The sequence below is a fragment of the Balaenoptera borealis genome, assembly GCF_965194805.1.
Source record: "Balaenoptera borealis genome assembly, chromosome: 2".
NCBI classification, from domain to species: domain Eukaryota; kingdom Metazoa; phylum Chordata; class Mammalia; order Artiodactyla; family Balaenopteridae; genus Balaenoptera; species Balaenoptera borealis.
Genome location: NC_138867.1, coordinates 7091994 through 7110649, shown reverse-complemented (window position 1 = coordinate 7110649; position 18656 = coordinate 7091994). Strand labels below are relative to the sequence as shown.

Here is an 18656-nt window from a genome sequence, read left to right as displayed (position 1 = left end):
GGTAACACTGCTGGTGGCAAGGATGAGGAAATAGAAGATGATGATGGAGATGGAGACCCTGAACTACAAAGACAGTGCAGGAAGAAGAGGAGGAAGATACAGACCTTAGGGGGAAGAGAAGAAACCAACGATGGGAGAAAAGGAGAAAAAAGACTAAGAACTTAAGATAGAAGGAATCTGATTAAGGAAAAATGGGAACATTGATTCCATTTGTAGCTCTGAATAAAAATTACAACTTGGATCTTAACATGATAATTTAGTTCAGTTTATTCTGTTTTGGGTTAAGTATTCAAACAGAGTCCCTGATGGAAAAATAAAGTTTATCAAAATTTACACCATCCTAATGAGACATTATAAATGGTAACATCTCAAAGAATATTGTGGTGTTTATTCAGAAGATGCTATGCATATGAAAATGAGAGCATTTCCAATGGGTAGTCATTCTATTTGATCTTTGCTGTAATCACTGGCATCGTTTCAGCCAAATCTGTTTCCTCCCTGCCGTGATCATCAGTGAGGCTCACTGTATCCTATGATTGCCTCTTCTTACTTACAGTGAGCTCACTGTAAGTAAGAAATGCTAGAAATCCTTCTAGAAATGCTCTTGGCTGGTAATGCCACATGCATCCACTGATAAATACGGAATTGGTACTAACTGTAGTGGGAGATGTAAAAGGAGAAAGAATATAAATGTATAGGAAAACCCTATGGTGGGGACTTCCCTGGTGGCGCAGTGGTTAATAATCCACCTGCTAACGCAGGGGACATGGGTTCCATCCCTGGTCCAGGAAGATCGCACATGCTGTGGAGCACCTAAGCCTGTAAGTCACAACTACTGAGCCTGTGCTCTACAGTCCGTGAGCCGCAACTACTGAGCCCACATGCCACAACTACTGAAGCCTGAGCAGCTAGAGCCTGTGCTCTGCAACAAAGAGAAGCCACTTCAATGAGAAGCCCACGCACTGCAACAAAGACTCAACGCAGCCAGAAAAAAAAACCAAAAACAAACTATGGTGGAGTTAGTGCTTGGAGCAGTGAGCAGTGTGGGTTGCTAGAAAGGGTGTGGATGAATGCTAATGTTCTTCATCCAGAAGATGCAGAGATTCTCCATGTAAAAATAAAATGCTCTTCATCTGTGTTTTGGATTAAAAAAAAGGAAAAAAACTAACTCCACCAAAAATATTTTCCATTTCTTCCTTCCTCTCTTCCTTTTCTTCTTTTTGAAACTTTTGCATTGGAAACGACTGGTAGTCTCTCTTTCTAAAATTCCTCCTAATTTAATGTTATCATTATTAAAGCAGATTGTGTTTGTAGTCTCATTAGTGTTCCTTTTTAAAATAAAACGATGTACCTGAAAAGAAGTAGATCCTTATATAGGTGAAGTTTAATACAATGAGAAACATTTCAGAAAGTTATCAATATATCACAGTGGCTGAGTAACAAATTTTTATTATTAGAACTCATCCTAAAATCTTGCCTGAAAGCTATGGTGAAGTTTATCATATAAACATGCACTATTGTGTAGTTGTCTAAAGGAACACTTTGCCTTTCTTACTTTGGCATTTTAACTGGGCAGGGACTATCTTTTTGAATGGCAGCAACAAGTTGCAGCAATAATTACTTAAAACATTTAATGTCACAGAGACTGATGTGTCTGCTTTAATTATTTAATTGTACTTGGATTTCCCACAGACTTTTATTTCAACCAATCATAGTTTACAAAATCAACCTGTTTCTTTTGTACGCTTTGGCTGAGCCATATTCCTCTGTCATTCATCCACTGTGTGGTCCTCGTAGCACCGTCCACATTGTGTTATCTTTGCCGACATGCTTGTCTCTGGTCATGTGGAGACCTGGTGGAGGACACTGGCCTCCTCACACCAATCTTTGTTTTCTATTTTTTTTTTTGGCCACGCTGTGCAGCTTGTGGGATCTTAGTTCCCTGACCAGGGATCAAACCTGGGCCCACAGCAGTGAAAGTGCCGAGTCCTTACCACTGGACCTCCAGGGAACTCCCATAACCCATCTTTGTATTCCCAGAGGCAGCACGGTGTTTGGCAAACAGTCAGAACGTAATAGATGCTCACTCAATAAGCTCCCCGTCTTAACGATGGACCCAAAGAGAAATTCCCATGGGCTGGGAACAAAGAAGGAGATCACTGCTAGGGGGACTGAGGCTGTGGGATTGGCCTAGGAGTGTCCTGAAACTGGACATTACCTAGGGCTGGGCTTTTAATGCCCACAGGGAAAAGATGTTGCCTTGGGTCTGCAAAAGGTGGGCAGCTGGAACCAAGACCCCTGAATAAAACCAGAAGCCTCAGAAAGCTATTCTCTCCATGTGGAGAAGTCTAGAAGAACTCCATACACTAGATCAAGGAAGTACCAATAAACTTCCAATGATAATTCAAACTCTAAATATGGGTGTTGGTTTTGAAACCACATTATCTGCTTCATAATGAGAATCCCAAGGTGAGTGGTTATCAATCAGACCAAAAACCAGAGAAAGTCTTTGGGGCTCCAGCTGCAGCAAGAACAACACTGCTTATGAAAAATACTTCACATCGCAGGGTGCAGGTCACGTCCCAGTTGGGAAGGGGGCAGCCCCTACTGAATGATCTCACAATAAACAAAAATTATGAACTACGTAAGAAGACCTTACAAGGAAGAATAAACAGAAATAACAGATAGTAGAATTAGTATCACAAGGTCTGCAATTATTATATCAATCTGAAATAGTCTGTAAAATAAGATTAAATTAATAAAAGATGGGTTAGAGTTCATAATGAATAATCAGTTAAGAGAAAGCAACAGGCATATTTTAAAAATGAGCTCCATAGACTCTCTAGAGACAAACAGGTAGATATTGAGATTAAACACTCAATAGTTATGCTGAAGAGGGTAAGATAGCTCTAAGGAAACAACCTGTAAAACAGCACAGAAATATAAAGAGATAAAAAGTATGATGTTGAGGCACGGAAGGTACAATAAAAAGATTCAACATACTTGGAATGAAAGTTTGAGAAAAATAGAACAGAAAGACAGGGAAAGAGGCAAAATACAAGGAAATATGGGATGACAACTTTGTGGACCTGGAGCACGAAATGAACTCTGTGGCTGGACAATGCACTGAGTCGCAACCAGGAAAAATGAAAGTAAACCTACTCCTTAACACGAGGAGTCAGCTGACCAAGACAGACAAAGAACAAATCCTACAAAAGCAATCAGAGAAAAGACATTTACCAAGGAAGAACAATTAGAGTAGATTTCTCCTCAGTACATTAAAATCCAGGAAAATATGGACTCATGTCTTCAAAATGTTGGAAAAATTATTGACTAAATTATTAGTGAGGAAAAAAGGCTATTTTTTAAATATAAAAGCTGATTGGGTATATTATGCACAGGCTCTCATGGAAGGGATTACAAAAGGAATAATCCTATGGAAATATGGACACTGCATCTGGAGGAAGGAATGGCATTCAGAAGACCGGTGAACAAAGAGATTGTTAAACAAGAATAGTGGTAACAATGAACAATAAAAATAGTTTAAATTTTAAAAATCTAAACAGCACTAGCATGGATGATGGAAAAGGATGATAAGATTTAGAGATTTAGAGCATGGTCCTTGTATTCTTCACCAAGAAGATGGAGATAATAATGGACCCTGTTAATCATGTGCATGTTACATATTTTACCTTAATTGCTAAAAGAAAAGACTTGGATAAAGCAACTGCCAAGTCACTACAGGGGATAAAGGAGAATAAACTCCATTCGTCCAAGAGAAGGCAGGAGAGGAGGAAAAATAAGCAGAAGCAAAGAACATACATGATGGATAAAAAAAGCAAAATAAGACTAGCAGTAATTATAATACACATAAATGTATTACACTTGTCAGGTAAAAGAAAGAGACTCTTGGATCAGAGAATGTAACATACACTTAGATGCTGTTTACAAGAGACACACCTATATAGCAAGGAAAAGCTGAATAAGAAGACGGGAAAAGGGACACTGGGAAAATACTAACCATGAGAAAGCTGATTATGTTGAAATTAGAGAAAATAGATTTCAAGGGAAAAACACTCCTGTGGGTAGAAAGCTTTTTAATCAGCTGGTGTGTGACCTACTTTCCTTCCCCAGGACAATCTCTATGTTTGTGCTTTCATCTCTGCCTGGAACAACGTTGGTGGGCTGATATCATATTATCTCTGCTATACAAAGCACAAGAAAACCACATTGAGAGAAAAAAATTCTCCTGACATTTTCTAACATTTTCATTTGCTAAATCTGGCATACTCCTTCTAAAATACATTTCATCAAGGAGGGTTTTTTTTTTTTTTTGGTGTGTGTGTTATTTATAGTTATATCTCTTGTATTTCTTCCAGAGATGCAAGTCTACTTCAGGTAGTTTAGAAAGTTAAATTTGGCAGTAAGTACACACTTATTATTATTACTACTATGATGATGACAGCTATTATTATTTTTTATTGCCGAGTGTCATGAAAATACAATCTCTTACTCTACATCTTAGTTTCTACTTAGATAAAATGGATTCTTTGGATTATCAAATAAAATAATATACATTGAATGCACTTTAAAGGGCTCTCACATATGTAAAAACATTTTTGCAAAGTATTATTATTAAGGATGCTTTCCTACTAGAATATTTTGGAGTTTAAATCCACTTATAAATGAACATTTTTCCTCCATTTTACTGAATGACTCTTAAGATGGAGTTATACCTTGCCCAGAATCCAGTTTTATGTAAACTGGGTCAACAGCTGCATATATTGGAAAACTAGACTATGAATTAGGTTCTATGTGAGGTTATCGTGACTGACTTACGTGATTCTGACCAACTGATTCTTAGCAGTCACCGGAGACAACCTCAGTGCCATGATGGCCCAAGACCATGAATGTGGTCATCCCTGCCTAGTTCTGAGCAACTGTCTGCCAGGGACTCTCCACACACAGCCTAGCACCCTCTGGAACCTGCCTCCCAGTAATCATAAGGGTTCTAAGCCTTGTTTCCAGTGGCTCCAAAACCTACTTGCTATACACTACAGGGCAAATTATGTAGCCTCTGTGAGCTTCTGTTTGTTTCATTAATTGAGAATAAGCGTTCCCTCCAAGGACCCTTGTGTGGTTAAATGAGCCAGCCTATATAACATGCTTAGCAGAGTAATTTTAATATAATATAACATTTATTATTTCTAAACTGCAATGAGGTCAGATACAGAACTATTCACGGGATCTTGCCCGTCATAAGCAGTTTACGTTGGTTCTGAAGGTTCTCCTCCAAGGACAGGAAACCTTTGCAGATCTTATAGTGTCCTGATCCTGATCCAAAGCCTCCGTCTCCAACCTCAAGAGATCTGCTTACAACTCCTGCATTATCTGTCATGGAGGGAAACTTTTAAGTATGTAGAAATGGGAACTCATTGAAGTGAATGGCATCTCGAGTCCTGGGTCCCTCATCCACAAAATGCGGGGCTGACCAAGGTTATCTCTTGGGTCCCTTTCAGCTCTCAAGTTTACGATTGTGAAATGCTAACCAGTGTCTGTTGTAGAAAGCTAAGCACCTCCTAAGGGGACCGATGCACAGGCGGTGAAGGAGGTCTGACAAGTGAGAACACGGGATGATGGTCCAGGATGCAGGCAAGCCAGGAGCTTGCCAGAACCGGGAGCAGGGATGCGGTGACCGTGAGCTGAATTCAGAGCTGCGAGCTTGGGGGAAGTTGAGTCTGGGCGAGGGTGGGTGTGGGATGTTCTCTGAGCAGTGGTGCCAGGACGTTGCCTTTAAGGTAACTGACATTAAATATTTATCTTGTGCTTCAAGTGCCTGAAATACTCAATGAAAAAAAAACAGGGCTGAGGTGAACTCACTGATGATTTTTTTCACCTGAAAGAATACAAATCAGAACAGAAAATAGGAAGCCCAAACAGCAGGCACTAGGGAAGCCAGTGGGGGAAAAGGAGGGCTCTTCAGAATTAGTTTATGAAGGTTAGGAGATCATTTCCAAAGGAGAAGTCAGCCCGAAGCACGTCAGAGTCAAAGATTCATGGTGCATATGAGAAGGAATTTCAGTGCAGTGAGATGAGGGCCATGGACCACCATTCAGTCTTTCATACATTCATTTACACACAGAGCCCATCCCCACGCCAGGGCATCTGGAGAAAGAAGGATGAACACGGGCTCTCAGGGCACATAACTCTGCCTGAGGATGAATGGGGGAGGGTTGGTGAGACAAGGGAGGTGCTACATGGAGCTTGATGAGTGGAGAAAGGAAAAAGAACCTCATGGAAATCATAGAAGTCCAGTGGCGCTTACTTAGCATATGCTCATTACAAACTCATTTATGAGGTTAGCATTCTGCTGGATTCCCTGGGAGACAGAAAGCAAGGGTAGGAAACAACCCTGGCCTTAAGGAACCTACTGTATACAAGGAGAAACAGCAGTCACACTCACCAAAAAATAAAAAAAATGGGGGTCAGCGAGATGTTATACAATCGAGTGTCAAATTACATGGTGCAGATCTTGAGTCCCATGGTGCTCAAAGAAGGATCCATCACAAGGGCTGGTGATGCTCCTGATAAAGTTTCTAGGAAGGCGAGCAGGTGCAGAGCCCACCCCCATGGGCAAGAACTAAGAAGTGGGCAATGCGGGGGAGGGGAGGGGAGGGCCAGCACTGGGGAAGGTGTGGGCTAGGGTGACTGGAGGGAGAGGAGAGGCCGGGCTTCCCCCAGCAATCATGATTATAACAAACAGATTCCCTGGCATTTTTCTCTGAATGTGTCACTGAACACATATCTTTTTAATCAACAGGAAAAAAATTGCATTTCCTTATCACTTTTATTTTCTGCCCACTTTGATGTTTCTCTACCTTTTTATCACACCCAGCTGAACAATGACCTATCGATTGTATCTATTATGTTGCACTTTTTGTGCAACAGAGGATAATAAAGGTAAAGGTCTTGGAGGAAAAATATCTGTCAGGCCTACCTTTTCTCAACCTCCTTCATAGATGTATTTTAATTTCTTTCTTCATACGTTGAATTTAATACCGATATTAGCATTGATACTGCCTTTGGCATTTAAGTTTTCAGAAGGTGAACATCAGTTAATAGAAGATGAGTCTGGGATATTCAGTATTCTTTCATAAACTCAGTATTTAATCCATAAATAAGTGCAAATCACAATAAAACCTCATACTTCTCTATGACCACTGTGGAATATTTGTGATATACATAGGTTTTTTTCTTCTTCAATTTAAATTTGTTGTTTGTAGAGTGACACTTAAGTATTACATTAAATGTCACATGTAAGAACTGTAAATTTTTTTTTTAAAAAGAGACAGAAGCAAGCATTTATCATTTTGATCTTTGTTCAAAACACTATGAGAACTCATATTAATTTTTAAAAAGTTAATGCTGTTGTTTGCTGCCTTAAAAAGGGTTTGTCTAAAGTGCTCTAAGAATAGGCACTCTAAAATATGCAGTGATGGAAAATAATGGTAGCTGCTGTTTGTTGAAAATCTGTTGGTATCCTGCTAGGTCCTTAACATTTAATATCTCCAGTCATCCTGAGAAGCTGTGAGGATGGTTGATTTCCAATTTCCATGTGAGGAAACTGTGGCTTGGAAAAGACTTAACCAGAGTCTCAAAGGTGATATATGTAGTTTTTGACCGAATTTGGAGGGTAGAGTAGAAAGCACACTTAAAGCCTTCTGCATGACTATGTTTGATGTTGAAAGATAAAAAAAAAAAATCCTTACATAATGTTTTAAAGAGTGAAAAGAACCTCTTATTGGAATGAGAAGAGTTCCTCTTTGAATTTTACCAGGATTACATCTGGACCAAGCATCACAGCTGGCCTCTGGGGGCAGACTCATTCACAGATCCTATTGATTCAAGTTTAGAAAGGCCAGATGTCTTCAAGTTTGGTCTTCCTGACCACTTTGGCAAAGTACAGGCTTCCTGTGAGTTGGAGGTTAAACACTAGTTCATTTGCAGCATTGAACTTTTCTCTTTGAGACAACACAGAGTTAAGAACTTCCTAGCATCTGGTGTGTGGGTGTCAGAGTCTTGGGATGCCCTTGGGGAGTGGGAGGAACCAGGAGCCAGGAATGTTGGATCTTGAACCCCCTGAGGCACCACTGGCAGGTCCAGGAGGGACCAAAAGCCACGAAAGGTTCAACAGTGAGGTCAGATTATACCAAGGCTGAGAGGGGAGACGTTATATAAGAGCAAAGCATTCCCACCAAGGCAGCAAAGTTGCTCAGGAGATTCTTTCTCCCTCCTCTGGCTCTCTGTTTCTTTCCTATAGCAACTTAGACAGTGGAAAGAAATGTCAGTTTGAAACCCTAAATATACACTATATTCCCGCCACCCCCAAGACTGGATTCCTTGGAATAGAAAAAGAGAAGGATGGCTACTGAGACACAGTGATAGAATCTGCTTTAATTAGAACAGGGTTTGGATTTCCAATGGAACCACGAATGACCGTTCCTCTTCTGAAAACCTGAGAAACGGGCTGCAGAAGTCTTTTGGGAGCCAGGAGGAGAAAGAGTGGAGTCTGTGTGCTTTTCCACACAAGGAAAATCTGAACATAGAAAGTCAGGATCCCTTGTATGTTAAGAATTCCTTGTATCTTAGAACTTGACAAGGGTTCCCGTAGTCAACAGTTACTCAATCTTCTCTACAACCTACAAGGTCTTCAGGGGATTTTTAAGAGACTCAAGATGCCATGTGTGCGTTCGAGGAAATCAGAAACAACAGTTTCACTTTTGGAAGAGTTTCCAATCCAACTGGAAACATCCAAACTATGATATAGCAAACAAAACCCACAAAAGTTTGCAAAGGTACAAGGCAGAGGAGGCAGTGTCTACTGTCCAGAGGTAGGGACATGCTTTGGAATCTTAACCCTTTTTGGCCAAGTGATTTCACATATCCAACAAGAATGCACCCAATGCTTGGAATCTGGTTCATAGTGGCCTCTCCTGTTTCAACTCACCTCAGATGAACAAAATGGAACCTTGACTGTCTTTTGGCACTCCTATCTCATTGTTGGCTTTCTTAGGATGCTCTCATGGAGGTAGGGCCACCCAGCAACACTTGCTTTAGACTCAAGAATGCAGTGAGATTTAATTCTTAAATCCTGAACTAGCATTTAAACCATAAGTGCTGACAATGATTAGTTTTAAATTAAAACACTAATAAGAGATATTTTTACATTTGCTATTTTCATATTTTCCAAAACTTTATACCTTAAAAGTTGACATTCAAGACACATTTGGTTTACATTTTAATTCTCCCGGTCATTAAAAGCCTCCTATTACACTAGTATTTGCTGCTATAAATACTCTGAAAACTTGGAGGAGATAAAAAATGTTGACAGAAACAAATAAACATAAATACAATTTTATAGCATGATATCCAACATTTCAAGTAACCTTCAGATTAGTGTCTTGGCTGTGCACGGGCTGCCTCAGCTTATACTCTGGGCTGTTGACATGAAGCGTCCATATTTCTCTACTTGGATGTACATCTCCTGAAACAGTAAATCAACAAGCTCCCTGTCTTGAGGAAGAAATCAGTTTTCATTCAATGAGCACACTTTTCAAAGAAGTTCCATATTTGAAGTACCTACCAAAAGCTGTCCAGCAAAGCAGACGAAAAGGATAAAGGCAAGCGAGAGAAATGCAGCTCCAAAGGAAATCCCGAGAATGGACGTTCTACCAGGAAACAAAAAGGAACAGGTTAGTGTGGGGATAGCTTTGATTTTTCTGGAAAGCCATCATGAATACTTTTGGATTAATTAGGGTTTCATTAAATGAGGACTTCAATCCTCACTAATTTCTTGAGAAATGAAAATGGAGCTAAAAACAAACCAAAGATACGTCCATAGAAAAACATCTATGGTTGTGTCTGATCCACTTGCTATGACCCATTAAAACTGCCCTACAATCATCAGTTCTTCATTAAAGAAAAACCATCTTTTTATGACTTGCCTCTGCAACCAGCGCTCTCATGCCCACACCTGATCACGTCCATCTCGGTGCCCTTTCCCCTGCTGTTGATGTACTGGCAGCTGCTACCTCCGGGGCGGCCTCATCTGGTTTGCTTGGAAACACTGAGTCCTCACCCGCCCCAGGACAATCCAATCAGATACAATTTCCTTCAAGACTGACGCAGCTAAATGTTTACTGAGGTTCCCCAAAGATTTCACAGGCCGTGGCCTTTACAGTCTTGCATGAGCCAATGAACACACAAGCTTCCTGTGATCATGTGAAAAATGTGCCCACTGAGTTACAGGTTCTGCCACCGACAGGTTACAGGTAGATAAATGTGGTCATAAGAATTGTATGCATTTCTGAGAGGTCCTTTAAATAATTAAAAAATTCAAGGCCTCTTAAAACGTCATGTAATCCAAAGGAAGCAGTGTTTGGGGTATTAAAAAAGATAAGCCATAATGAATAATTGGATGAAATTCAGATGCAGCATCCAAAGAGAGGTCAGTGATACCTGAGACCACAATGGAAGCTCTTGCTAATGAGGTCGGCTAGAGATACCGAAGAGACAGAAGAACTGGCACTGAGAAGAGTACGGGCACCCTGAAAGGCAATCCACTGAAAGGAAGACTCAGATGCAAACCAGCAACAAGCTGAAATGCCCAGTGAGTGCACAGCTGTGAGCCCCTCGGGGAGGGAAAAGAGGCAAGTAATCAGTGAAGTGAGTAATCCCCTCATGCCATCAGGATGGGAAGGGTCCACTCAGCTCACACTCAGATACCTACTCTATCTTGAGAGATGATTACACATCAAGCAAGATCTACAAAACCTGGACTTCAAACCACTACGCACTTGAACCTGACCTAATGATATATTTATGGGGTACTGAGTTAGCTCCTAGACACGGTGCACAATGCTTTCAAATACCTGGCCTGATAATGACATTTGCTCACATCTTATGAGTAACAATAAGTGTCTGCTAGGAAGGTGTATATATACCAAATACACCTGTGTTTTGACTAGTCTCATGGCCAGGCCCATGCTGGGCTGGAATGGTGCAAAGACGAGTACAATGTCATCCCTGTTTCGAGTGGTTCACAGCCTAGGAAAGGGAAGCACCGCATGCCTCCTTACTTCCCTATCCCAAACACCCCTTGTTTTTCAGACATCACTCCTGAGTCCTTGGTCAGAAGCCAAAATCTCAGCATCTCCCCATCACAGACTCTCAGAGCTTCCTATTAGCCAGGCAGTGTGGAGAGAGGGGAGTGTATGGAGGGCTCGCGTTACTCCTGTGACCCAGGAGAGACACAGGAACTCATCTGCTAAACTTCCATTTGCCGTCTTTCTCATGCATCTTTGTAAGAGAGCTCTGATGGGTTTTCTTTGACTCTGTGCTCTCTTGGTTCCTTGTTGGTGTCAAGGTGATGCCAGCTACATAAGGTTGACTTCAGAAACATTATAGCTTTTTCTTAGGTCTGAAACTGTTTATTTTTTTATTTTTTATTTTTTGGACACACCTTGTGGCTTGCAGGATCTTAGTTCGAACCTGTGCCCCCTGCAGTGAAAGTGCAGAGTCCTAACCACTGGACCACCAGGGAATTCAGGTCTGAAACTGCTTAAATACGACTGATCTCTTCTTGAAGGTTTGGTAAGTCTCAGCTATAAAACCATCTGGTGATAGTGATGGGTGATGGTGATGGGGTGATGACATGATAATATGATGACAGAATATTGACTATGTATGTGTCAAGCACTGTTTTAAAGGCTTTATATGTATGTGTAATCCTGGACAGCAGTTATTGTTATTTCTTCATTTTACCAAAGAGAAACTGATGCCCAGAGAAGTTGAGAAACTTGCCTAAAGTTACACCCCTACCTAGTGGTACGGTCAGGGTGCACACAGTTGATTAGTTTTCTAATCCACACAGCTGTATTCCTGACCCCCTCTCTGTTTTTAGGAGTAGACATGTCACATTTCTGTCATGTTTACTGGTTCAACTTTCCAGGAAAATTATCCATTTCATTTAGATTTTTGACTATGAAATAATCTCCTTAATATTCTCTTATAATTTTAGAAGTAGCCATATTTGAAGCGATTTCTTCTTGTCCTTAGTGTTATTTTTCTTATTCTCTCTAGATCAAACTTTTGAAGCTTTGCATGTTTGTTGAACTTCTCAAAGAATGAACTTTCGGTTTATAATTAAGGTCTATGCTTTCTGATCATTTTCTATGTTATTGGTTTCTGATTCAACTTAAAAAAACCCTTCCTCCTTCTTTATTTAAACTTTCATTGTTCTTTTTCTTGATTGTCATTTATTGTCAATATTTTGTATTTTCTAATAAATGCATTTAAGGACATAAATATTCCTGTAATTACTGCTTTAGCCAAATCCCACAGTTTTTGATTTATAGCTACTCATTGCCATTATTTTCTAAAAAGCCTATAATTTCAATTTCCATTTCCTTTTAATACAAGAGTAATTCCACAAGGAGATTATTTTTGGTCTGTCCTTGTTATTTCTAATTTCATTAGGTTTGATCAGAGATTGTGGTCTCTGTTATTTCTACTTTGACAATTTCTTTTTCTTCTGTGATGTGATAAATACGTTCTATTTCTATTATGTCTTATGAATTTCTAAAAATGATATATATTTATATTCTCTTTTTGCTGGAAACAAAGCATGTTCTTTCAATATATCTATTGTCAGAGCCTGATGAGTTAGTTAGATCCCCAGTGGGCTGACTTATTGTCTCAATTTGGTCTGTCAATTTTAGAATGTATTAATATTTCCAACTAAGATTATGGGTTTGTAGATACATCTGAACATTTTAATAGTGTCTGTTTATTTCAGAGAGATGTTGGAGTGCATAAAGATTTATGATTCTTAACTTTTCTTGGTGATTGTACTGTAATATGTCTCTTTCTTTCATGCTAAATGCCTTTCATTTGAACTCTATATTGTCAGAAATTTATATTATTGAGGCTTTCCTATTTCTTTAAGCTGTTTCCTGAAATAACTCTTTTCCATCCTTTATTTCCAACATCTCTCTATCTTTTAATTTTAGCTAGATCTTTTAAAGGTGGCACAGAAGTGGTCTTTGGTTTGTAGTCTCAACTTTGAGTGTCTTTCCAAGAATAGGACACTTTCATCCATTCACAATTATGAAATTTGTTAGTATTTGACCAGTTCTTTCTACCTTATTTTCTTAAAATGTTTGGTAAAATTCACAGAAATCACTTGAGGAAAAAAAAAATTTAATACAGTTAATAGATAAATACCCATTTAAATTTTGATTACATACATGTCCGTTTTGATAAGTTGTATATTCAATGAATTTTCCCATTTTATCTAAATTGTAGATATTTTTGGCCTTGAGTAGTTTATAACATTCCATATTTATCCTGTTAAAATCTGTAGGATCTGTAGTAAATCCCATTTTATTCCTTATATTATTAGTTTGGGTGGTTTGTGATTACTGCTTTTTTTCTTGATCAGTCTTGCTAGTGGTTAGGCATTTACAAAAATTTTTAAAGAACCAACTTTTAGCCAAAAGTTGGTTGTTTTTTCTGTTGGTTGTTTTCTGTTTTACTGATTTCTTCTTTAGTATATATTCCCTTCTATTCACTGGATTTGCTCATCTTTTTCTGGCTTCCTATGTTGGAAATGTAAAAAACTGATTTTAACTTTCTTTTTTTTCAAATATAAGTGTTTTAAAGCTCTCTAAATCCTCTCTAAATCAGTGTTATAGATACATTCCATACATTTTGCTTTGATATACCAAACATTTTCTACTTTGTCTTGATTTTTTTACTTGACTCATAGGTTATTCAGAAGTATATAGTTTAACATTGAAATAGTTGGGATTATTTTTAGATATTCTATTGTTTTCAATTTCTAAGTTGGCGTTGGTGTAGTTAGGTATGTCTATAAGTTTTTCATCTTTTCATATTTATTTCAATCTTTTCAAATTTATTGAGATGATTTTATTTTATATCTTGGTCAATGTTCCATGTACAGTTTAAAATAACATGTATTTTACTGTTGGACTTAGTGTTCTATGAATGCCAATTCATAGGCTGACAATCTTGCTCAGCTTTTCAATATCCTTATATATAGTAAGATATAAAAGGGATACTAAGTATCTAAATCTGATTATTGATTTGTCTAATACTCTTTTTTTTCAGGTTTTTTTCCTTTCAAGTATTTTATAGCTGTGTTTTAAGTATATGCCATTTAATGATTTTATGTTTTCTGATAAACTGAACTTTTCACCAATTTTCAATGTTGCTCTTTATCTCTGTTAACACTTCTTGCCTTCATGTCTACTTTGTCTGATATCAACATATGTACAGTAACTTTCTTATGCTTACTGTTTATATGATCTCTATTTTCCACCATTTTAACTCCAACCTAACTTCCTTCTGTATTTAAAGAGCATCTCTTGTAGACAGTACGTGGCTTTGTCATGCTTTTATTTGGAGTGTTTAGTCCTTATACATTTAATAATAAACCTACCATATTACCATCTCTTGTCTATTGTCCTACTGCTTGGTTTGTATGGGGTGGTCCATTATATTTGTCGATATTCTTTATTTTAAATCTGCCATTTTACTATTTGTTTTCTATTTGTCTCGTGTCCTTTTGGTTCTGTTTCTCCCTTATTGCCGTTTTTCATTAATCTAATATTTTCATAGGACTTTTAATTTCTTCTATTGATTTTTTAGCTATACCTTTTTGTACTTTTTAGTGATTGCTCAAGAAATAAAATATACATGATTAATTTATCAGAAGTTACTTAGCATTAATATTGCGTCACTTGGAAATACATAAGGTCCTGACAACAATATAATCCCGCTCTTCTCTGCATCTTAATTCTTAGTGTAGTTATTATTTTTGCATTAAATGATCAGCAGTCTTTTAGAAAAAATAATACATTATAAGGGTACAGTCTTTTATACTCTTACATATTAAGCATGTTCTGCTCTTCATTCCCTCCTGTAGATTTAAGTTTGCCTCTGGTATCATTTCAGTTCAGCTTGAAGAACTTCCATTAGCACTCCTTATACTATAGGTTTGCTGGTGATGAATTCCTCTAGCTTTCTTTCATTTGCAAAATGTCTTTCATCTCATTTTTAAAAAAAGGAATATTTTTACTGAATATTTAATTCAGGATTGACTATGCATATATCAGTGGTTCTGATAAGAAGTCAGCCAATATTTCCATCACTGATGCCTTGTATGAAATGTCTTTTTTCCTCCGGCTTCATTTACAGTTTTTTTTTTTTTTCCTTCTTTTTTTCTGTGGCTTCAACAGTTTGAGTATAATACACCACATGTAGTGTTATTTATATTTATTCTCCTTGCTGTTCACAGAGGTTCTTGCCTTTGGGGGCTAATGTATTTCAACAAATTTGGGAAAATTCATCACCAAGTGTGCTGGTAATTTCCTGTTTGTTTTCAAACACTTTTCCATTCCATCTCCTACAAACTCCATTTTCCAGACTATTTGCCAACTGGTTCTAACAAGGTTTGGCCAATGGGAAGTAGCGGGGAATGACTGGAAGGGGGAAGGAGGAAGCATGGGTATCTCTCCTTACTCTCTACGTAGCAGTCATTCTCTGAATGGGCTGCAACTCCTGCTGTCTCTGAGGTTGCAGATCCCTGTCGGGGAAGAATCCTGCCTGGGCATGGCTCTAGCCTCTGCAGGCAGGTCCAGGACCCTGCATTCCTGGTGACATCACGTCCCTCCTGTGTCCTTTCAAACCTAGGGTGGCAGCAGATTCCTCCCTTGCGCACCTCTTGGTTGCTTTCATCCCGTTTGGTTTCTCAGCTTTCCCCTCATTCTGTAAGCACTTCACTTTATTAAATTCCCATGGTGAAATACCTGAGGTCATTTCTGTTTTCTTTACAGGACTCTAATCCATTAACTCAAGTTTTTTTTCTAGGCACTATGGTAGCATTAGTGGTTAGATGGAAACTTAGGAATAATTAAAATCAGTTACTTCAACTTTCTTCCTTTTTCCTTTGAAAAAGAGCCAACCATTGTTTTAATTAGAAGTATGGAGACAATATCTACATATTCCATAAGATATGCCATAGCTGAATTTCCTTACGAATGGATAAGTGATAATGGATTATACTGGCCTTTAATTACACAAATCTCAACAGATTTAATGACAATTATCATGGTTTAATCTATGTTCAAATCACGACTTATTTTGTGAATCAGAATTTAAATAAAAGATTCATGTACTATAGTGAGTTTCATAGGCTTTTGTTTTCTAAAGTGCATTTCAATGTTTGTTTTTAGGAATAATTATTCCACCATGAAGATGCTTGATAGAAATCCTGGACATTCTGGAGTTGGGTCAAACAGCTATATTAGAGCCCAAGAAAACAATAAGGGTGTTAAAATTTGACTCCCACATTTTATAATAATCCACTGGATACAGTGAACAGTATCTGGTGATATTTTTGCCTTAATGTATCTGATGACCCCTACTTTGCTTCTTCTCATACGTCAGAATCCGTTAAAGGAGGACGAGAGGTTGATAAGGGAAAACAGTGGTCCTGATACAATGAACTATCTGCGTTTTGGTAGAATGGATGACAAATGCTCATTAAAGCAGGAATGAGTATTCTTAAAAGTATGTTATGACACAAAATATCAAACGTGACTCAATAAGAAATAGAAAATCTGAATAGACCTACAAAAGTAAAGAAATTGAATTAGTAATTAAAAAACAAAACAAAAATAAAAACTACTCACAAAAAAAAGCTCATGCACAGATGGCTTCATTGGTGAGTTCAACAAAACACTTAAGGAAGGATTAATACTACTTTTTCACAAACTCTTCCAGAAAATAAAGGAGATGGAACAGTTACTAAGTGGTTCTATGAGGCCAGTATCACTTTGATACTAATACCAGACGAGGACAGCACAAGAAAACGAAACTAGAGACCAATATCTCTTATGAATATAGATACAAAAATCCTTGTCAAAATATTAGCAAACTGAATCTAGTCACATATAAAAAGGGTTATATACCGTGACCAAGTGGGATTTATCTGAGAAAGGCAAGGTTGGTTTAATATCTGAAAATCAATTAATGTGATACACTGTATTAACAGAATAAAGGAAAGATAACCCACATGATCATCTCAATAGCTCAGTATAACAAAGTCCAACACCCTTTTATTATAAAAACACTCAACAGACTATAACCAAAGGCATTTCCTTTATCCTGATAAAAGGCATCTTTGAAAAACACACAGGTAACATCATACTTAACAATGAAAGACTGGATGCTTTCCTCCCAAGATCGTACGTGTGCCGTGGCTACTTCTATGGAATGTTATACTGGAGGTTCTAGCCAGGGAAATTAGGCAGGAAAATGAAATAAAAGGCATTAGATTGGAGAGGAAGAAGTACAGCTACCTCTGTGTGTAGTTGATATGATCTTGTATGCAGAACATGATGTCACAGCCTGAGATCCAGACCCAGAGTGGCTCACATTCCGGGTGACCTGCACCATCGGGGTGGGCTGTCCAGTGCTCCAGTCCAGACATTGACATTCTTGTCTGGTTGAATGTAACTTTCACCCCAGAGAACAAGAACTACCCTAAGGCAAAGTCATGGTTGGTCAAAAGCTCTTAAATATAACCATTTATCCTGCCTGTTCTATCAAAAGCGTGTTCAGGCTCATTAAGCATACCAAGTTGTTTGTGTAATGCAATCAATTTTAATTAACATTCTGGTTGCAAAGCTTTTTTTTTTTTTTATTTTAAACAAACAGGCATAATTGATTTATATACTCACTGAAAAGCAAACTTGACTCTCCCCTGTCAGGAGGCAAGAAAAATTACACTTCTTAGTGATAATTTTTGACTTGGGCACTTTAATCCAGTGTATTGTTACGGTATATGGAAAAGGCTGATTTGAGACAAGGTCTTTGTTCCTTTTGGTTTTTTGCCAGTTAGTTTATTGCTTACAGGTGGTCCTGATGGAGATGAGGATGCACTTTTGCTGACAGGAAAAATTCGGCAGAGAGATACATCCTTCCCCCAAAGTCTAAGAGTTATATTAATTATAAACCATTTCTATGGGCAAATAACAGTGTCTTTCTCTGGAATTCTGTTTAATGTGATGACTTTCATATCCCTTCTCCCTCTGTGCCCTCAGCTTGCTCCCCCTGAGAATGATGCGGATTCTCTCATAGAAGCTCTGTTCACGTCTGTTACATGGTATTTAGCAAGGATAATAAGAACCAAAGGGGAAAAAACTTTTCTTTAACTATACATTAGCATGAAATAATAAAAATCCCCCCCTCTTTAAGTGATAGGTGATAGAACCTCAAAATGAAAGGTTCTTTGTTAAAAGAAAGAATCAAAGAATGAAAAGGAGAAAAGGCATTTAAATATTCGTCACCATTACAGATTATTGCAGCCTTTCTCCGATAATAGGACTTAGCAGCTTTGAGATGTTCCGCCCACTTGAAAGTCCTGTGAGGCTGGAAAGGGAAAAGGAGTTACATTTGGCAGAGTTAAGAGCTTCCACTCCATGCCAACAATAAGGGCTGAAGACCTGAATTTTCCGAAGGTCCGCGGCGTTCTCTTTCTACGCTCACTCCTTAGGTGAGCTCATCACCTC

General features: G+C 38.3%; 1 protein-coding gene across 2 annotated transcripts in view; it reads right to left on the bottom strand.

Moving 5' to 3' along the window:
• ADCY2 (adenylate cyclase 2) overlaps positions 1-18656 on the bottom strand; it is a 433285-nt gene that overhangs the window by 74902 nt on the left and 339727 nt on the right. For both annotated transcript variants that reach the window (XM_082380318.1, XM_082380317.1), the window contains exon 15: positions 9644-9728. In XM_082380318.1, coding sequence (XP_082236444.1) covers positions 9644-9728 — 85 coding nt within the window. The remainder of the gene's footprint in view (positions 1-9643; positions 9729-18656) is intronic.